Source organism: Lepisma saccharinum, chromosome 10 (assembly GCF_977018435.1).
Source record: "Lepisma saccharinum chromosome 10, izLepSacc3.1, whole genome shotgun sequence".
NCBI classification, from domain to species: Eukaryota; Metazoa; Arthropoda; class Insecta; order Zygentoma; family Lepismatidae; genus Lepisma; species Lepisma saccharinum.
The window spans coordinates 10712540-10735345 of record NC_139238.1 but is presented as its reverse complement, the minus strand read 5'-3'; the positions used below and the strand labels follow the sequence as shown (position 1 = coordinate 10735345).

The 22806-nt window shown below is 43.6% G+C and overlaps 2 protein-coding genes across 3 annotated transcripts in view; one reads left to right on the top strand and one right to left on the bottom strand.

Annotated features, from left to right (window-relative positions):
* Positions 1–22806, top strand: part of Naa15-16 (N-alpha-acetyltransferase 15/16) — a 225806-nt gene that overhangs the window by 75455 nt on the left and 127545 nt on the right. The window lies entirely within an intron of this gene.
* The window catches only part of LOC145993760 (uncharacterized), a 55081-nt gene continuing 50763 nt past the window's right edge, over positions 18489–22806 (bottom strand). For both annotated transcript variants that reach the window (XM_083129527.1, XM_083129525.1), the window contains exon 2: positions 18489–22540. In XM_083129527.1, coding sequence (XP_082985653.1) covers positions 19373–22540 — 3168 coding nt within the window. In that variant the 3' untranslated portion in view covers positions 18489–19372. The remainder of the gene's footprint in view (positions 22541–22806) is intronic.

Genomic DNA, 22806 nt, shown 5'->3' with positions numbered 1-22806 from the left:
ATACTCTGATGTAATTATTGAATATTTTAATGTAAAAATCTTGGCAAATTGATGCGGAGGCACAAGTGAAGAAGTGGGGGTCTCCCTTATCGCACAACGCGATTCCAACGTTGCTTTCTGACGTCACCGCGGAATGCTTTAATTTTAAACCTAAATGCGTAAGTGGTTATGTTAGGCTTGTTTGGTTCAGTTCTTTTAACATAAACAATATACTTGCATTGTATTCACGCTAAGAGAACCAAACCTATCAGACTTAACCTAACAACGTAAGCATTTCGCATCTGACGTCAGAACATGAAGCAGCAAGAGGAAAAAAATGGCTCTCCCGGTAAATCTCTAGAGCAAGCGAACGAAAACAAGTCTCTGCGCAAGTAGTGACGCGAGATGGCTCCACCGATGAACATGTGAGAGAGAATTGGATTGCGTGGAGGTGGAGGAAACTACTGTAGTTACCAGCGTTCGCAGCAGCGTGTACTGCTTCGCTCTGCCCACTCGATTCTCCCCCTTCTCTTCCGCTATGCGTGGCCTTGCTCCACAGAATCCGAGGATAAGAGTCTGAAGTTGAAGTTTGCCGGAGTTTTTCTCACTTCGGTGGAGCTATAGTCGAAAAGAGCCGCCCCTGGTTCTGTGAAATTGTAGGATTTTACGTGAGCTTACAAGGTTCATGAAATTCAGATGTAGGAGACTTGCCCCGATTCGCGAAATGTGCAATATATATGCAGTGGACTCTTTTTAATTCGAACTCCAAGGGGCTACGAAAAAATTCGAATTAACCAGAATATAATAATAATAAAAAAAACCAATGAAATAACACACTGTATTAAACATAAAACTGCATTAATACGCAAACAGTACACCTTACCTTACAACTGCTATGTTTTATCCTTATCTCCATCCAGGAACAGTACACTACACTACGCTGTATTAACTAAGTAAAATGTAACATAGGCTAATTGCAGTTATTTAACAACACAAATTAACAACACACGTGCTGTATTTCATATGAAACACAAAATCATCTGTTGGAATTTCTTACGTAGCAACCACTTTGGTCTTTCGTGGAAAGATTTGTGTTAAATTATTGGAAACCTGACTTCGAATTATCCAAATTTAACCTTCAAAATTCGAATTAAGTAGTCATTTTAGATAGGGGTTTCAAGGGGAATGTGGTTTTGTTCGAATTATCCAAGTTCGAATTAAAGAGAGCGCACTGTGTATATATAAAATACACAAACTATATATGTAGAGAGGTCATTAATACGTCAACAAGTTTTAAGAGCTTTTTTTTGTCATTTGAACACTTGTTTCGACGCTACGAGACTTATTATAGGAAAACTGAATTTTATCCTGAATATGTGCAACCACACATCACATGGTCAAAATTGCCACCAACGAATTTACCTTTTCATTATTGCTACACAGTCCTCCTCCGTGGGCGTGTGGTCTAAGGCACCTTGCTTTGGACGGCGGCTGCGGGACGGCATGGGTTCGATCCCGGGTTCGAGCCGGGGATTTTCGGTATAGGGCCGGTGGCAACCCACCATCGTGAGGAAATTAGGGAGCTTCGAATGAATAAGCGTAATCCGGTCGCGGAGACCTACTATAACGGCTGGGGGATACGTCGAGCTGACCCCCCGGCTATTCCAATCCTGGTTGAAGATCTCCACGCTTAGAGGTGACGAGAGAGAACGTGGGAGGGCAGCCGGTAGGTAAGCCAAGGCCCTTCATGCGCTGTTATGCACAAGATTATTATTATTATTATTGCTACACATAAAATATAGGACTTGCCTATAAATAATCTGGTAGATTTAGTTGAATATGTCTGAAAGTCGTCTCATATTAAAGTAAATTTAGTGTAGGTAAATTTTCAGACATTATACGGCCAAGAGTCTCTTGACAGGAAGCTTTCAGACTAAAGCGACAGGCGACAAGCTGCACTTGTCGCTCGGAATGGGTCATTTTCTCAGCGTGCATCGTTTCGATTCGGTCTGTGGGTAGCGCATGCATGGTGAATACTTGCTTATAAACTGAAGCCGCTCGTGTCAATTGTCACCCATTTTTTGATGTGGAATTAGTATTGTAGGTATTTGAATAACTAGTCTTGGTTGTCTTCGTCAGGTTGATTACATACTGTCGCGTTGATTGTCGAGTGTCGCTTCGTTTTGAAATCTCCCTTATGAGATGATCGAAGCTACACGCGACGGGCCGCAAGGGCTTCACACAGAGGCTAACGACAAGCTACACAGGCCCCTTCAGTCTACAAGCAAGCATTTAATGCGCATGCGTGAAGATCAGACTGAGGCGACACGCTGCCCGTTAGTGAGAAAACGGCACAGTCTGAGCTGCACGCAAGCAACACGCTACACATGCATCTTGGGAACGAGCCAATCAAAAGCAATGTTTCACACCGCAGCCGCATGAAAATCTATAATCAGTGAAATCAACCAACACATGCCACTTCGGTGTGAAATTTCCCTAAGGGTGCTTTCAGACCGAAGCGACAGGCGAAAATTAGAAACGAACTTTCAGTAATAACCCCAACCTTTCGAACCGAATTGTCACTGCAAGCTGCACGTGTCGCTCGAGCCGTTTGTACAACAACGTGCATCGTCTCTCCTCGGTCTGGTGTTCGCGCATGCGCAGCGAATTTTTTTTTCAAACTGGAAGTTACCGTGTCGGTTTAGTCCATCTTTCTCTTGTCGATTTTTTACAGGGCCGTTTCGGTACCATCGTTACAGTGGCGTGCCCAGGATTTTCGAAGGCTGTACGTATACTATTTTCAGCAATCAGACCTCAGTTAGCCATCTTTTCCTGCTTTCGACGTTTTCGTTTTTTTTTTGTTTTTTTTTAAGGAATAATGGATCAAACTGGGGAAGAGGTTTATGACCCCCACCAACCCTTCCTTGGGCACGCCACTGCATCGTTAAGGCTCAGCTGGACCTTAGCCGACACCAGGACAACTATTTTCGAATTGTCCTCTTTCGAAAAACCGCTATGATATTCCAACATCTGAAAAACAAATCACATCTGGGGCGCGTCAAGTATCTGAGCGATGCTCGCTGAGCAAGATTTTCGCTCGTTGAGCAGACAGGTCATTTACTTGACGCTTTTTTCTCATTGATCAAAATATGATGCCGCCTTTGAATAATCTGTGATCAACGTGGCCGAGTCGAATGGACAAGATTTCAGTTTGAAATGCTGTTAATTATGAAATAGTTGATGTGGACGCACAAAAATGTCGAAATTTTCATTTTCACACCCTTGCACAACTTTCCAAAACTACGGTGTATATTTGGAATAAACAACACTTTCATTTTTAATACAGTTAGAAAACCTGGAATATTATATTACCTTCTGTTACTTCCTCTGTAAATACACTATATCGCAATCGCAAGCCGTTAATCATAAATATTTCCTCATTGGACACCAGCCCGCCATCCTCACACAGTTTCCTCTTCTTGCTTCACGAGATCGAAACGTAAAGAACGCTATATTCTGTGGCTCAAACCTGTGGTGAGTAAGGTTTAAGTTCACTCAGCGATCGAGTGAGCAGCGCTCGCTGAGAAACGCTTATTTGACCATCAAGTAGCTGAGCGGTCACGCTGCTAGCTGAGCGCTCAGATACTTGACGCGTCCCTGTTACTTCCAGGACATTCACGTGTGGTTTGCTTACGCTGTTGTCTACAGGTGATGGACAAATATATGGAAACGCCACGACATCGGAACGGGTGATATCGACGCAATTTTTCCACTTGAAATCGGACGCGTTGCGACATTCTTTTGTTTTGAGTCGTGAGATAGGACCCTGTCGGGCTGGTAGGAGTCTAGAGCTGCACTGTAGATGGCGTGCAGGTGCAGTGCAGTTGATACTGAATCATGTCCGAGCTACAGTGTTTCAAAGAGGGCAAATTGTTGGTGCCCGCCTTGCAGGCGCCTCTGTTACCAAAGTAGCCATGTTATTTGGCGTATCGAGAGGGACTCGATCCAAGATCATGATGACCAGGGCTCGGAAGTTGAAGACCTATAAATTGCTAAAAAAAAAAAAAAAAAGATGTATAAAAAGACCTAAAATATAAAAGAAAGGACCTAAAAACGGAAAAAAGGACGTATAAATGTGATCCAAATTAATGAATAACTTCAGTTCTAATTACACATGTAATGAATATGGGCGGCACCTCCTTATCTGACTTTGAGATCTTTTCAGGCGCCTTTCTGTCTGGTCGTATACACAGTGCTGAAAGCTTCCAAACGATAAAGTTGCCACCTTCCAGACAAGTTACGGTTAAAGGACCTTGTACCGTATCTGCTTCAGTGGTCCTAAAATGTTTTTCTCTCGTTTCAGAGATGGTTCAAATATATTTATGTATTTTTTTTTCTTTACTACAGAAAGGATGTTTAAGAGGTGATGAACTGATGATGATTCGAATTGAGAATGGTCAGTAAAAACCTAGTCGAAAGAAGGTGAAGTTGTAAAATAGAGCAGTTAAGACCTAAAAATAGGCTAACAAAGGACCAATAAGCCAAAAAAAAAGGCAAATAAAACCAACCTTTTTCTGGCCTACAATGACCCAAAATGAACATATATTATGTTGGGCCTCGTCTTTGGACACGGAAAAAAAAGGATTTTTCCTTAACTACAGTGCCCTAAAGATGACATTTTAGTGTGTCTGGAAAGACAAAATCAGATCAACACCTGCATGGACGAAAATGTACACTGAGTGACAGAAGGACACAGAGGGATTGTGACTATGTTTTGCATGAAGAATGGTGCAATATCCCATTATCCACCATCCAGGACTTGTATTTGTTCATTCCTCGGAGACTACAGGCCGATTTGGAAGCTAAAAGCGCTCATGCACCTTATTAGCTACAGCATTCCGGCTTTTCTTCGCAGGGGTTTCCATATTTTTGTCCATCCCCTGTAGATATTCTCAATAGTTTAATATTAATATGTAGCCACGAAACTATTAAGAGCAAACTACACGAAGTTTCACGTGAATGATCTAGAAGTAATTCCAAGGATATGTAATATTTTAAATTTTGGAATATCTGTTCTGGCGTCGGGCTAAGGTCCATATATTTGTAAGCCATTCGATAATAATTGACCAAACTACCTTGACATGGCTCCCTGCATGCTGAAATTATAGCATGCAGCAGTGCAGTTATTGTACTTGTCTTCGCTTCTGGTTTTCCCGTTGTTGTTTTCTAATTGGCAACGCCGAGTCACCACTTTCGAGTTCCGTCAAGCGCCTTCTGCCCTCGGCCCTGCCTCGCCCAGCGCATTGGGTACAAGAGTGATACGTGTTTTCTACGGCCTTGGGAACGTTAGAATGGAACGCGATCGAAAAAACTCAGATGCCGGGTAAATTAGTTTCTTTCATGGTCGTGGTAGCAGATCGTGACGGGTTCTTTTGTTGCAATAAACAAAAGAATCTGTTCTTTATTTTTGGTAGGAAAGGTAAATTTGGTGCAACTGTTGTTTTCGTTGTTTGTCTCTGCTCCAGGAAGCCTTATTAGAGGGAAACATTCCAAGATGTTCGTTGCGTGTAAGGGTTATTCTGTTAGCTTCCAGATCAATGCAACAGGCGACACGGGACCCGTCGAATCTGTAAGGCTTCTTTTCCCAGACCAACGCGACAAGCAAAACGCCTAGTTTGGAAACGAACCTTCGGAACTAAATGCATCCCCCCCTTATGGCGTAATAGTAACGTGGTCGTCTTGTAATCTCGATACCCGATGGAGGCAGTTAGTGGTTGGGATCCCACTTTAAACTGTAGGTCCAGTCCCGATTAGCCTATCTGTCCATAAAGTCGACTTAAAAAACCTAAGTACTTTTCGTACAGAGGTGACACAAGCTGCACATGTCACCTGCTTGTTTCTTGGGCAGGACCATTTTCTCAATGGTGTCGCTTCCAGCAGTGTCGCTGGTCACTTCGGTCTGAAAATTAGCATTTGCGATCAACAGACGTAGGCGACACGGTCCACGCTATTGAGAAAACTGCGAGAGCTTTCAGACCGAAGCGATAGCCGAAATGTGTCGTTTGGAAGCAAACCCTAAGTAATCAGTCCAACCTTTCGGACTGTTTTTTTTTTATAAATGACGTGCACCGTGTCGCGTCGGTCTGTTGTTCGCGCATCCGCGGCGAATGCCTGCCTACAGAATGTAAGAGACAGTGTCGCTTCGGTCTGAAAGCTGCCTTGGGTTGACATGCACACGCTACGAATTGAAGGTCCCATGGTTCGAATTCTGGACAAGGCGTAGACGTTTCATTGTGATCGTTCATCAATTTCACCAGTTGACTAGAGCCTTCCGATGGGATAGGACCGAACTAAGAGATCCAGTCTTCAATTTCTCGTGGAGGCACATTACCCCGTGTTTCATGAAGGTCTTTATCGTATTTTAAACAAAGTCCCAGTCCCCATTAGCCTCTGTGAGTAAAGTGAACCACTTTACCAACCATACTCATCGTTACCATTACACGTGGGAGTTAGAAAAGTAACGTTTGGCAAAGATTAGTTCAAATATATGCGCTTCGGAACTGAACCCATAGTTTAAAATGGGAACCAAGGTAAGGAAAAATGCCACTTCCGGGAAACCTTGACTGCACCAAAAGATATTTTGTTCTTTGTCCCTTAATGTAAAATGTGAAGACAATAATAAGAAATGTAATCTCAAGGAACGGACTGTGTAAACAAAATAACGTAACGAACCTAAGTTCGTGGGATCTTACAAGTACCTAGAATGTTAACCAATTAATCAATGGGTGATGTAGATTACTCATCATTCATCCTCTGATGAGACCACTCGTCATTGGCATGACGAGTTAACGCTTGGCAATGCGAAAGGTACAAAATCACACTAAGGAACTAGACTACAGAAAAGACAATGGTCACTCGTTGGGTTTTGTGAACCGTTGAACCTGAATCATGTCTGGGTGTTAGGATAATTACCTGTCTATCTGAAGTATTAAGCTGAATAGAATATGCGAAGTCCTCTGTTAGCTTCTCCAATTCGTAGACCAAAGCGTCGTTCCACTTCTGACCTACTGCCTTGCTGACCACCTCTACTCTCTCAACTCAATCCCAAAAGTCAGTCCACTCTCAGCTTGTCTCACCTCTATATTACTAGGCCATCGAGCTCTTCCTCTATGCCGAATCGTGTTTTTAATTGCCACCATGCAAATCGCTGACTCTATAACCAGAAGTATTACCTGTTTCCTGAATGCTCAGGAGGTTTGCATGGCACAACACAATGCATTGTAAACATGCCTCAGAGGCTTGAGACAACTGAGAAAAACAAGTGAATGCCCTGGTCAACGTGAAGCGTTCAGAGAGACTTAATAAAATAAACATATAATCTTAGGGATTGATACGATAATAATAGTTAAAAAGATGGCCAGGTCCGGGTCCTTAAATACCCTGCACCCGAGTAATAATCTACCCTAGTACCCAGTTCTGGAAACAGATCCGGAAATTGCTGTCAATCATTGTTCTTGCAATGAATGATAAGTCCGTAAAAGAGAACTAATAGATGGCACTAATGCAAAACTGAAAGACAACAGGAAACCCATGTCTCTGATCGCCAAAGCTCGGTAAGCTTGCTGTTCATTTTACAAAGACAGCAGAGCAGGACACTAGCACGACGAAAGCTTCATGAAAAAGCTTCTGGAAAAGAGTCTGTGAAGCCTTTTTTTTAGGCAATTTGTAGAAGTTTCACTTTTCATCTTTTTTCTTCCAGAATTACGATACGATCTAACGATTCGGAAGAATCATCTTGTGATTTCTCGAAAAGAAATCACGAATTAGGTTGAATGAAAATACGCCGAAGTAGTTCTTGCTTGCCCACAATACCATACTTCACGCACGTATGATTCTGTCTAGGAGAGAAAGAGAAATTGCGGTTGCTGGTGGATCAAACGCAACCGTAGACACACCATTCCACTCTGTTTCCGTAATTTCGTCCACCATAAGAAATCAAAATTGTAAATCAAATGTAACGAGAACCACATACCAACCCATCTCCTCGTATAAGTTGCTTGGAGCCAGTGTTTCATTCCAGCGGCCTGGTGTCAAAATACCACCTTATCTGGAAGACAATACTTAAACCTTTCCTCGTCACGCTATAGGCCAGAAGCTTCCCGCCACTAAGTGATTTGTCGTTTGCGGGCTGTGTTGCCAAACCTATGTTTGGTGCAATCATTGCGACTGATTACTGTTAGAACGTCCTCTTCAAAAAGTCTAAGCCGACGCCAAGGCATTTTTTTTCTTTCGAATTTTCCTTTCCTTGCGAAATACCGTTATGATGTTCAAAAATCTGAAAAATTACATCTGCTTACAATTTCTTCAGAACATTCACGTGAATCTTCATTGCGTATATATTATAAATAGTTTCGTGCTTGTAACTATTGATAATATCTAGACAACAGCGAAAGGAAACTACACGATGATTCGCGTGAATGCTCTAAGCCCCGCGACAGGTTAACCTTGCAGCAACTTTTCGCATATATAGTCCCAAACGTGCGCGCAGAAAATAGTTCCGCTATAGTGGAACCACGAGCAAAACAACCTGCGCAGACCCGCGGCTCCTGTGCACCGTACCCCCGCTAGTAGGGGAGGGGGAGAGTGGACAATGCTTCCTTATGGCTCGAGGTGGAGGGAAGAAGGGAAAGCTGCGCGGGGACTTCTCATCCCAAGGTTTTTTTTCCTTGTGGTCGATCTATACAATCCTGCGGATTTTATCACTGTCTGTGATATGAACAGCTCAGCGGTTAAGGTGAGACTGGCACGGGGATGCTGAGTTCCGCTCTAGAGTGGATTGATACATAAAACCTGCTGCAAACTTAACCTGTCGCGGGGCTTAGAAGAAATTGTAAGCAAATGTAATTTTTCACATTTTGGAATATGAAATCGGTTTTTCGAAAAGAGAGGAAAATTCGAAAAGTTGCATGAGCGTCGGCCAAAGGTCTAGATGAGCCTTAAGGCCTTCTCTTCTCCACCCCCAGCAAAGATTTGAGCATTTACCTTGTCAAACATATGTAAGAAGCTTATGGGGAAACTTTAGTCACGATTATCTCGATAACCAGTCGACAGAAAGTCACCAAAATTTGCCTGAGCCCTGGGAAAGGACGTGTCTATAGAACCACTTTTAGATATTTACATCTACTTCGTCAGTGTTTCGAAAATTCATTCTTTAATTTTACTCTTGAAATATGGCTTTTTAGTTCTTGACAGGGCAACCCTGTTGCCGAACGGCTGGCTCGCTGCAGGAGCTCTCGGTCGCCTAATGATCTTGTAGAAACAGTTGTGAAACGCAGCCAGTGGCTTCCCACCAGCATACAATACGTTTAGTGAATGAGCTTCTAACTCTTTGTACTGAAAATGCTGGGTGTGCTCACAAGGGATTTTGTATTGAGTTTAAGTTCACTTTATGCACAAATAGGCTAATCGGGTGTGGGAGTACAGTTTAAATTGGGATCTGAACCATTATGTGCCTTTCCCTGGTATCCCAACCCGCGACCCCTTGATCACAAGACGACGACGCTACCACGACGCCATCCGGGAAGCATGGACGCAAAGTTATTATTCAGCACCGGGGATGGTGAAATTATGTTTCTAACGGAGTTTCGTTCTTGTAAAGGAACCGGTTGGGGTTATTATTTGAAAAGCACAACTAGGCTACTGAGTGTCCATTCATGAATTTCATATCATCACTCATCCCCATCTTCGCAAATTAGCCAAAAGTGGCACAAAAAGCGAAGTAAAATAAAGCAAATCAAATCGAAAATCCTGGACACGCCACTGCATGTAGGGCACATTTTTGAGTACGACGTAGGAAAGTATCATTCCGTCTTCAGGGTGGCGACAGACCTGGAAAACCGGGAAAACCGGGAAAAGTCAGGGAATTTGAGGTGTCAAAAAAAGTCAGGGAAATGTCAGGGAATTTCGTCTTCATTGATTTTTGATTTTTTTATTTATTTATTTATTTATTTAAGATATCGTTATGGAACACTGCACGGGAACAGGAAATCTTTTTCGTAAGTTTCGGCCTCAACTTTTAGGCCCCTTTTATGCGCAACATAACAACGGCGCCAGAAACCGGTGATGGCAGGAGGGGAGAGAGATAGATAGAAATTTCTCTCTCCCGGGCTTCTCGGCGGGAATTTTAAATTCGAACATCTTTGGAGGAAAATTGTTATAACTCAGGCACTACGGGAGCAATCTACTTCGGATAACTTTTGTTTTGCAGCTAAAATATCAATGCATATAACAGAGTACAATTCAGAACGCTGAACCGAGGAGGGGGGTTTGGGGAACAACCCCGAATTTGAATGGAAAAAAACATAAAAATCTGGAGTTTGCCCCCTCTTCTCCAACTATTTTGGAGAGAAACCGCGAACTTTAGTATTCTTTTCAAAGAATGGATATTTATCAAGAGAATGAAATATGTTTCATGTTCTTGGGTGCCATACAAGTTGAATAATAAGCCCATATGTGATTTTTTTTACCAAAAATAGGTAATTTGCATTTTTGGAGGAAAATTGTTATAACTCTGGCACTATGGGAGCAATCTGCATCGGATGACTTTTGTTTTTTAGCTAAAACATCAGCGCATGCAACCGGGTACAACACAGAACGCTGAACCGAGGAGGGGGTTGGGGGCACAACCCCGAATTTCAATGAAAAAAAAAACAACAAAAATCTGGAGTTTGCCCTTCTTCTCCCGCTATTTTGGGGAGAAGGCGCAAACCTTAGTACAAAGATTGGACGTTTCCAAAGAGATTGAAACATGTTTCATGTTCCTGGGTGCCATACAAGTTGAATAATGAGCCAAAATGTGAAACTCTGTTCGGAAATATGGCATGGATATGTTGCGGTGGGGGGGGGGGGAGGAGGTTGGTCATCAATATGAATTTCCCAGGCTTGCACCAGACCTGTGTCAGAGTTTCCACATAACATAAGAGTATGAAGGTCCAAAAAGCACATTCATTTCATAATCGGCACCATGATACCATATGGTATCATCGGGCCAGTACGACCTTACTCTGATGATACCATATGGTATCATCGGGGGAGTAATGGTTAAGCCTATAAATATTACGTGGAAAATGCATTGAATTATCATTTTTTCTTGTACATATGGGAGTAGTAAGGGGACTTGTCAACAGATGGAGGGGCCCCACACTTTCTTGATCACCTCTGAAGATAGGGGTGATGTGATCGGCACCACGCTCCTGGCTACCTTTATCCCTCAGTGTCCTCAAGGTACCAGCTTCATATGATCCTGGGTGGGCGCCGGAGCATTTGAATAGGTGGGAAACATCCTGGTTCTACCCTGCAGATTATCGACCCCGGGTCTCTCGCATAGTAGTCACACGCCCTAATGACTGAGCTCCATTATTACTCGCTCGACAAATGCCGATGGTGCGCACTTGGCTTGGTAATTCAAAACATATCTCGTGCGACAAATACGAGGATGTGGCTCCCGTGTGACGGTAGATACACACTCGATCTCCTGTTAGAACCCTGCCACTTTGCTCTGTGATGCAAATAGTTTTGATAGAAGTTGAAAAATATCGTGGGAAATACATGACTTAATGTGGCTGTCGGAATTATGCCATGTACGTATAACTCTATAGTTTTCTCTTGAGTAAAATGTTGGAAAACTTGCATGTTCTATGTACACAAACATGGCCTAGAAAAGACAAGAATGTTGGATTTCATGGAATTTTTCGTTGTTTTAGGACATTTCTTTTTAAAAAATCGCTAAAGACGCCAACAATTCGCATTTTATGCCAAATTCGCATTATTTCGATATTTCGAATGGGCGAAAAATGTGTCCAGACATCACTGCACATTCATAAACATAACTTCGCAGCAATTAACATTTTTCACGGCTTTGGCGTTTGCAATAAATTAATGTCCCAACTAATTGGAAATTACTTTTTGGCCACCCCTCGTATAAATCAGTAGATGGAAAGTGAAAATTTAGCAGGGCTAGCAGAGAAAAATCAATTCTTGAAGAAAGTGATTTGCTTTGATGATTGAATGATTCGAGTAAATATATTAAAATATTTACGTATTTATTATTAGTATTTTATTTCATAATATTGGACATTAACTTCACTCAGTGAAAGATTAATGACCATCTCTTACGAGTTTAAACAGACAGGATAGAGATTGGCGTTAATTTCATTGCAATACTAGTGTTGTTGTAAATTAGAGGTTGGGAGCATGCACTTGCCAATTCTTATAACGTTCACCAATGCAGATTTATGTTTCACTTGCTCGTGATAGTATTCAATATATATCCCGTTTGGTTGGATTCTTCTTGATATCTAAGAATAGTGCAATGCCATTGTAAACGTATGTTAACTTGTGCGAAACCAGTAATACGTCAGGATGATGAAAGAAGACCTTCGTAAGCACTGCTACATTAAATAAGGTGGAGTGAGCCAGAAGAGTAATACAATTCCAGCAGCATATTTGCAGTCTAAAGCTATTCTTGTTTATGCATTCGATTTTTGTTGGATGTTGCAGTCCATGCAATTTCTGTCGCATGTTGTAGTGAGATACTTTGTCGGGTGGCGATATTCGACAAAAATCGTATGTATCAATGGAACCTATTTGTTTCCATGTTCCTTTAGTTTGCCCAACAAAATGCCTTACTACGACGTCCGACAACTATCGGACGGCACCACCCGCTCTTTCTTCAGTTAAACAAAGAGATGAAAGTCTGTACATGCAAGACTAGGGCTTTACAGGGAGTGGTCCAAGATCTCTCACATGAAGTGATGCAAAGGGCCCGTGTATACTCAGCTGTATGGGGTTCTGCACATGTGAGCGTGCAATGTAGGCTACATCGCAGTCTGTGGGAAACTGTATGAGAGCTGCAATCTTTAACCTAGAACTGTCCTAAAACGGCTGCATTGCAACTGTACCAGATTACAGTTATATGCCACTTCTTCCTGCTTGCATGTGTGTGTGTCTATCTCTGACCACTAGTGATGTGTACAGGCACCATTGGAGCTTTTTCAGGATGCCCCTCGTATATGAAATTTCACAAACTTTTATTATTAGTGTCTTCCTGTTTTAATGTGTGGTTAGCTAAATCAGGTACCTATACAATGCAATTCTATAAATTCCTTGCGTTAAATTTCTAATACCTACATACCCTTTTCGTCAGCATTAATGGTATAACTGCATGTTGTCAGTTTCACAGTACTTCACTTGGATATACTGTACTGAAGCAGAAATCCCAGTGATAATGTAAGGAAATATGACACTTTATTTTGTTCGATTCAATTGTTTCACTTATATGCAAGAGTTAAGTTGTTTTGCTTTACAGAGAAGAGAGAAGTAGCTTTATGCATTGAAAAATGAGTCCACACTCATGGTACTTGCAAGCAGAGGGTTCCAAACCTCAGTGGAAATATCAACATATAATACCGAGAATGTATAAGGAGACTGATAATTACGAATTGTATTTCTTAATCATTCACTCTTCACTCTTATCTCATTTAGTCGTAACTTAAAAATAATCAAGTATTTTATTTTAAACTTACTGCGTATGACAAAATTCCGTAATCCTTCCCTAGCTTGTGAATTGTAATAATTTTCCAAATTCACTATTTTGCAGTTTGAATTCAAATCATAGAGAATAGAGAAATTAAGTCAATTTCATAGAAGATAATATTGGTACTTAACAAAACCATACGTGGATCTGTGTGAGTTTATTATTTCTATTTGCAAAAACATCGATTTAGTTTAGTTTGTAATTGTCAGGGAAAAATGTAAATTTTGTCCTGGAAAACCTGGAAAAGTCAGGGAATTTTATTTCGGCTTGTTTGTAGCCACCCTGGTCTTGTTCAGTGCCGTATAGCGGCAGTGTGACCATAGTCTTCGATATCCTTACGCACTCTAATTGTCCACGTGCATGTTCGCACATGCGTCTATCGAAATATCAGGTCCATTTTGATTGTGAAAGTTGTCATTCTCTATTATGAAGGTCGTCGTGAAAGGCAAGGCCCGGCTTCATTTGTTTCATGATTTTGTATTGCATGTATATTACATTTAACACTTTGTTACGACAGTTGCGTGTGTATGTTCCTTTTCGCCCCTGGGTGACACGTTGGTCACGCAAACAGGGGTACCAGGCCTCCTCAAAACACTTCTCGGAGCGAATTTTGTCGCATGTTGGTATTTGAGGCTTTGTGCAATCTACGTATGTAGAGTAAATGAACGGAATTCCTAGATTTATAGCACGTAGACCTACGCATTATCTTAGTTATAGTGGTGGTGTGCCCCCCCCCCCCCCGGGGCGGGGGGGATGGTACCGAGACGGCCTTGTATCATTCGAGACTTGATGTCCGAGAATCTCGGTCTTGTTCGAGGCTATAAGAGGAAAGTAGAAAAATTTAACTAAACAAAATTTACTTTACTGTAGACGTCTTTTTCAACCATACCGAGCGAGAGCCTCCCCGATGGCTCGGTGGTAGCGTTGTCCCTTGTAATCAAGGGGTTCCGATATCCGGTGGAGGCACATAGTGGTTCGGATCCCACTTTAAGCTGTAGGTCCAGTCAGAATTAGCCATACTGTGCATAAGTGGACTTAAAACACCAATTTAATCAATCAACCATACCGAGCAGATATCTATCTACCTGACTATAAATAAGCAGTATGTTTTGTTTGTAGCAATTGCAAAGGTAATTCTGCCTACCTCCGTCCGGAGCGGTTATCACAGCGCGCTCAACGACGACATGGATCTTGGGTTCGAATCCCTGCCCGGGTATGGATGCTCTTTGTGAGTGTCCCTTCATCCATTTCATCATATCACTCATCTTCGTGATTATGGCTGAAAAGCGAAGTAAAATAAGCCAGGTCAAATCAGAGCAACATTAAATCATGTGCCTGAATTCCCATTTTCGTAGTTATATTTTTCCAGTGCTCCATTCATTCTCATCGTCGCGATTGCTATATTTTCTTTCGATCCAATTTGTAGCCCTTGTTTTTCTTGGTAAACCTTTAATTTTGTCAATTGTAAGGAAAATATAAGCGGTAGCCATTCTCTTACGACGTTCTTCAAGTCGCTCGTCCATTTTTTTTTAGCTTGTCTGCGTAGTCCATTCTGGGAACAAAGGTCTGCCAACAAGTACGATAACAATATCGCGAGAGGCGAAGAGAACTTGCAGATGAGAAAGTATCACTCCACTAGTCCAACTTGAAAATCCAGCAGGCAATCTGTAATTCAGTCTTTCTATACATCTCGTGTTGGTCTGGAATACATTCTTCACGTCTGCCATCATGGAGAAGCCATTCGTGCTCGAATCCTTCACGTTCTTCAGTCGGATGATGAAATCCTATCCCCGCTCGTTTTACATGCCGGAGTAAACAGACGACGTCGCATCGCAAATGCAGTTTACGCACAAACAAACGTAATCTGCATACCTTGTGAAACTTGTAATTGTTCCCGTTCTCGGTTCGGTGTGAACTTCTGGTCAGTTTAGAGGTCGGGAATTGCAACACCGCCGGCTACATGGTGCTCGGAGTTCCCACGTGTTACGGTGGCTGTACAATGGCATCGTTTACTGGCATGTATTTAACCCAGTTGAAAGGGGATCAACCACTGGGCTCTCGAAGCTCGAGCGTTCCGTACTCTCTACCCGGAGGTACCTAGTTGGTACAGTGTCGTCTCGTGAATATGGACACCTGTCTCGTGTTCGGCCTCGTCTCGAGTTGGTCCATTGTCACGGGTGGGACACACAGACTACATTTTTGACTTTTTTGACATTGAAGTAACTATTCTACTAATACTTAAGCAACATTTTTCTTACAGTTTATGTGCAAGGAATTATGAAACTAAACACTGTTGATGCATAACGAACCTTAGAATACTTTCCCAGATTTATAGCTACAGGTGAACAATTTCTTGTCACGGTTGGGAACATAGAACACTTCCTCTTTCTTTACTTAATAGGAACTTTAATTTTTGTCAATTTTCAAGTTGTCAAAAATAAATTATTTAAGGTAAAAGAGAGAGTAATTGACCTTTGAATATTCCAGTGGCGTTGGAAAGGATGACAGTTTAAGGAGAAATTAATTGTTTTTTGGTGTCACGGGTAGGACAAAGTAGATCAAAAGTTAAACAAACAAAACGTAAAATAGCTTCTACTATTAACTAAATTATGTATAATACTTGAATTTTTATCCAAGTGACAATTTTAGGTGGTTGACTCACAAGATGAATAAAATTACATCATTCCATTTAATTTTAAACATTGAGATTCAGGGGGTACCTTGTCATGGAATGACCCAGTTGCAAATCTCTTTTCTCGGCATCTTTTCAATATTTAAACCAGAGCTTTCCAGATGGGATAGTGGTAATGTCGGTCACGTTTGTAATGAAGTGGTCCCAAGTTCGATACGCGGTGGAGGCACACGGTAATACGGATCCCACGTGAAGCTAGGTCCAGTCCCGACTAGATCATCTGTACATAAAGTGGACTTAAAAAACTCACCCATGTCGGCCGAGTGATGTGTATCAAGACAATGCTTACAGCGAGTGCCACTTCGATGGCAGAGTGCCTTGGGTGATCAACCTGATGCCCGGACTGAATGCTTATTTACGAGTGTCCTTTCATCGGTTTCGTCCACGAGTTATCATCATTAACATTAGCCTCAAGTGGCATAAAAGCCAGGATGTACCTACCAAGTCTCATCTCGTCACCACCTAGGAGAAGACTCGTTTCTCGTAACAGCGGGGTCCTGTCTCCATTGCTTCTGTCTGATGGATACATTTCTTTATTGCTCTCAATTAGTACTTTCAGTTCGTTGGCACGAGCGAGGATAAGCGCGTGGATGAACGCCGGGTGCCCTTCCGATCGAAAGAGCCGCCGTTGGACGCATTTTCTCAGCGCCCACGTGAAAGCGTAATTATTCACCGCCGAGGGAACGGAGCGATAATGGTCGCCCTCGTGTGACTGTTTTGTTGTGGTTAAATTAATAAACGGTGTGAAGTTGCGGGTGAAAGTTGATCATCAAAGATAACGACGGAAAGAGAAATTGCAGATGTTACGTTTCCAGAAACCATTGTGTGAGGGTTTTTTCAGGAATGGTTTCACCATTAGAGAACATGTGTGTGTTCGTCCTCTCTCTCTTTGTGTGTGTTAAAGTCATGTTATAGCTTCACACGTAGTTAATGCACGTGAATGTTTTATTATTTAAAAGTAGTAATTGCATGAAAACATAATATAAGGGATGTGAAGATGATGTCTAACACAGGCTCTAGACCGCCTTTGCTGCAGACAGGGGTTTATCCAGAATTTTTCAATGGGGGGGTCTAAGTGTACATTAGAGCCAAAATGACCATAAATTGGGCCTTTGTGAAATTCAGGAGGGTGTTGAAATTTTGGAGGAGTGTTAGGGGATGTGTGGATAATCACTGATGTTGCGGGACTCCTTTGGTAGGAGGTTGATTGGGCCCCAGAATCGCTTACCAGAGGGGTGGTACGGGGTGACCCTTTCCACAGACACCCAAATGTCAACCTCACTTCCACGAACTACACCCTGGACTGCATTGCTACAGACTAACGAATCTCTGGCACCTGAACCTGCAACCAGTATAATGCTCTGTAGGAATTGCGTTGTGTCGTCCATATTTGATTGTTATTGCCCCTTCATCCACTTCATCATCCACTTCGTCTTATCACCATTCATATTCATCTTCGCAATTAGCCGAAAGTGGTATAAAAGCGACGTAATATAGCCTAATTCATTCATTCATACACTTACTAAGAGAAAAGAATCCATACCTCCAGGTCATTCCCCTCATCATTTTCCCCCTGTTGTAATTAAAGCCTACTTGCGTGGCAGAGTGGTTAGGGGCGCTACGACGTCAGGGATCCCGGTTTCGAATACTGACATGGGCGTGACTGTTTTTGTGAGGTCCCTTCGTCAGTTTCATATCGTTGCGATTAGCTAAAAGGAAAGTGGCAGAAAAGCGACGAAAAAACAACAACTTGCAATTGAAGGGTCCTCCCCGATGTCGTGGTAGTAACTGTAAAATCTTGTAAAATCAAGGCGTTCGGGGTTCGAATCCCGGTGGAAATTGCACAATAGTTTGGATTCCATTTTAAACTATAAATCTAATCCCGATTAGCTTGATTGATCTAAAGTGAACCTAAAACTTTTAACATTTATTCATGTGTATGCGGGGCCTCCCCGATGGCGTAGTGGTAACGTCGCCGCCTTGTAATCAAGGAGTCCCGGGTTCGATACCCGGTGGAAGCACATGGCACAGTGGTTCGGATCCCACTTTAAACTGTAGGTCCAGTTCCGATTAGCCTTCCTGTGCATAAAGTGGACTTAAAACAACAAATCAATCAATCATGTGTATGTGATGTGAGGATTATCAACAATATAATTTGTTTTGTTTGAACTGTCCATTTTATTATAAGATGTTTGCATTTTACATAGATTTCGAATTCAGCGCAATGTGTATTAATGACAAAATTTAAAGGGTTCTATGTAAGTAACTAGTCAACTTCAATTTTGTCTAATTTTTAATTTACTTCCAAAGCAAATTGTTTGTTGTAAAAAGTTACATGAATGAAAAAGTAGCAAAGTCTTTTTTTCCTCAGTTCATAAATACAAACGTTCCTTGAATTATATGGCTTAGTCTTAACCGATTCAGAAAATCGACTACAACAGATATATATGTACACACAGATAAATATCATTTGTGAGTATCGTGTGAACGTCACACTAAAATATATTCTTCTTACAATAGAAGATTGAAAGTGTAATGCATGCTCCATACTTGCCAGAAGCCTAGGCATGTTTATAACACTAAATGATAAAAATGTCTTTAAGTTCAGTTTTCAGAATTTTGACCGAAACGTCATAAACATGCCTACACCCAAGGCAAGTTTTTATAAGCTTTCGCATAAGGATTTCACACACACAACACTTTTTTTTTGTAGTGTTCCTTATAGAAGTGCATGTGTTGGAATGTATTGTATCAACATTATAATCCTTTGAAATGCACCACACACACACACACTATTGGTTCTTGTTAGCTCCAGTTTCACATCACGTGGCACGGAAGTTGAGCAAAATCTCACACTGTATTCACATATCACAACACGCACTTAATATTCACTGATCCGTGAATTACTCTTGCTAAGTTCTGTAGCAAAAGATTTTACTTTCTGAAAACTGGGATTGCACTGAAGCTGAGATGCATACAGGGAGAATCGTGAGATGAATATTAAAGAGGTCTCGCTTTGTTTTGTGAAGAAAGGTGACCTCGTTTCGGCACAATACGCGCACTTATCACAAAATCCTGCGTTGAGAGGAGCTGACTGGGATAAACTTTCAGTCCCCTGATGCACTGAATTGCCCCGCGTTCTTCCTTGGGCGGGTGTTCACCCTGATGGAGCTTTCGCTCTGTGATGCAGCCTGATTCTGGTTCCTGGCAGTCCTGCGGAGTATGGCCTGTGGGGTGAGGAAGTAATAGTGGCCACCGTTGCCGCCAGGAAGGTCGTACGACACCAGTGACCCCTGTCCGTCGTGAACGTTTGTGATCAAGGGTGTGACGTACTCGCTGTCAGGGTTGACTCCAGGCAGTGGCTTCTTGTAGTTCACGAGGATGTCGTCGTGAAGCGGGATGGCTGTGGACGATTTGTACGGCACGTGTTGGTACGGTTTCTTCAGGGGTATCTCCGTCACTGGGCTCTGGGGGAAATTCAGCGTTGTGATGGGAGTCGTCGAGCCGTAGTGGCCTCCATTTTCTGGCAGCTTCTGTCCGAAGGCTGAGAAGTATTGCTTGGTGATGTCGTCGAACCCGTGACCGCCCGCATGGGTGACGTAAGGATTCACCGGAGCATCCGTGACGGGGTTAACATAGTTGTTAACTTTTCCCTGATACTCCGGTTTCACCGTGACGAGATTTTGCTTGTAAGATTGAGGGTAGGCTGTGGGGTACCTTTGGCCCGTGTTGGGGTCTATGTACACGTAAGACTGCACAGGGCTAGGAGAGACACCCTGTCCCTGATCTCCAGTCAGTACGTAGTAGTACTGAGGAGCGCTGGTAGTTTTGGTTGTACCTTTAGCGGGTAGATTGTACACATACAAGGGCGTTGGAGATGGGGAGACCTGGTTCTGATTGTAGTAATGCTGATCTGGGACCCTTGTCACGGACGGAGTAGGCGAAGGCCGCACGTTGTAGTAGTATGGTGGCGCTGTTGTTGTGGATACTCCGCCTTTGACGTTGTTGGGCGATCCACCATATTCAGGAATCCTATAGTATTGCGGTGGTGGTTTGGGTGTTGCATCTTGGATAGTTTTGTATCGTTGATTGTCTTCGTAAACGTAGTACGGATGAGGCGATGGTCGACCTTTGTTGTCCAGCGTTCCAGGGGTGTTGTATACAATGATTGGCGGTGACCCCGTTGGGGTTTGACCCTTGCCGTGGTGAATAACCCTTGGATCCTCGTAAACAATTATGGGTCGCATGGTAGGTTTGAGCTTGTCCGGCTTGTGACTGGTGTAGTAGTAGATCGGTGTGGGTGTCGTGACCTTCACTGTGTTAGGGTCCTCGTAAGCATAAATTGGACGAGCCGATGGTTGGTTCCCCTTCGTTCCTGGATTTAAGTAATAGTATAGAGGTGGTTTGGAAGTGGTGGTGGATGTTTTTAAGTATTTGTATCTACCAGGTTCATTATAAACATAATATGGTTGTGCTGGTGGTTGCGTCGGATCTATTGTTACCGTTCCCTTGTTGCCGACAATGTCTCGTGGAGGTTCGTAGACGAAGTATGGCTTCATCTCAGGCTGCACGTCGTTAATATTTTCTTGAATGTTGTAATATATTGGCGGGGAGATTGTCGTTGTGTCGCCTCCTTTCGGTATCTTCTTGGCATCGAACACGTACACGGGCCTGGTGGTGGGCGTCACCTTTTTGGCCGTGGTGACGATGTACTGTATCGGCGGCGTTGGACGTTCCACGATTCTTATCTCGGGACTCTGAACCTTTCCTTGGTGCCTTCCAGCACCGACGTTCGAGTAGCCGTAATAGTATTTCGGAGTCGTCACGCCTTCTTTCGTGCCGTAGTAGGGTGGCGTAGGGGTCGTCGTGACGGTATTGTACACGTAGTACGGGCGCTCCGTTTGCGGTCTTGGACGACCGGGCTTTTGATACACGTCACGGTATGGGTCTTGGTTTCCGCGGTACGGAGGCGAGGTCGGCCTCGGCATGGGTCTTACTTTCGGTCGCCTGCCTCTCGGGTAGGTGTCGTTCTCAAGAGGAGCGAAGAAGTTCGGCGGAGGCGGTAGCACGATTCCCGGAACAAGTGGTCCCGGTGGAATCTCCGTGCTGTTATCCTTGGGATAGAAGAAATCGTAAGGCGGCGGATAGAAAATCGAAGGGTCGTCGTCGATTATGTCGGTGAGGTTCTCCAGGGAGATTGGCGGTCTTGGAGGCAGGCCTTGCGGTGGTTGTCCCGGGAAGAAGGGGGGCCTGAACGGGGTGCCGTTGTTCGGTGGCGGGAAGAAGAACGGGTTCGTTCCGTTCGGCGGCCGGAAGCCCTGCGGGAACGGGAACGGCGGCTGGCTCCCCGGGGTGAAGTTTCCCGGTGGCGGGAAGAAGAACGGGAAGAAGGGAACGCGGGACTTGTTCCCCCCTACGAACTCAACCGGGCCGCCATCGTACAGCTGGATCGGGAAAGGCGGCGGTACGGACGGGTTCGCCGGTATCTTCACCTGCCGCGGCGGTGCAACGTAGTCGTCTATCGGCTTCCATACGTTGTTGTCGAATGTATCCTTCTCCGGGAACGCTCCGCCCTTCAGCACCAGCACGTGGCCCTCGGACAGCCATATCTCCTCTGGGTTCAACCCTCCAAGGTTCTCTATCGCGTCGTGGGGGACTTCCTTGTTGTCGTCGTAGCTGATGATGCCAGGCCGCTTGGGCCCGTGAAGGAACAGCTCCTGTATGAGCCCGTACTTGCCGTCCGCCACCTGTTGAGATAGCGTTTTGGAATCTTCGTCGTCGTCATTCTTGGTAGCGGCCGGGTCCTTGGTGGGCGGGGGAGCGGTGGTGGGCGTCGACGTGGTGCGTATCCTGACGTGTCCGCCCACGACTCTGTGGATCGTCGATCGCGGCGGGGACGTCGGGACGGTCGTCTTCCTCTCGCGCGTCGGTTCGCGCGATCTCTGCCGCGGGATCGTCGTCGTTACCACTTCCGGGGACAGGGCCGCGTTCTCCGGACGACGGGACAAGGGGACGATGCGGGATCCGAAATTGTCTTGGGTGAAGCGCGGAGGGGTGAATTTCGTTTTCCTGGTTCCCGACTTCTCGTCGGGGGGTTCCGTCGTCCTCCTCTCGCCCCTGACTATCTGTATTGGGGTGCGGCCGAACGTGGACGGTTCGCCGTGAAGACTAGAAACATCATCACTTGCCTCTGAGGTCAGGTTAATGATCCTTCGTTCCGACTGTCCCAAACTAACAAGTTGGGCCACAAGTAGAATCGTTGGTAACCAGTCCATCTGCAAAACAGAAATAGACAGTAAATATTGTGTCTTGAAAAGAGTGATGTTTTTCTATAGCAGGTGCAAAATGTTGCTTATACCTTAAAGAACATAACAAGGTGAACGAACTTATTTATGGCACTTCAAATGCATTAAATATTCGTAGACTTTTCATTACAATTTAAGATGACTTTTATAATACTGAGATCGAATGCAACGTAAGGTGATAATATATAGAACTCGAAGTGCAAATAGGTTAATGCATTTGTAGTGCATTAATTGAC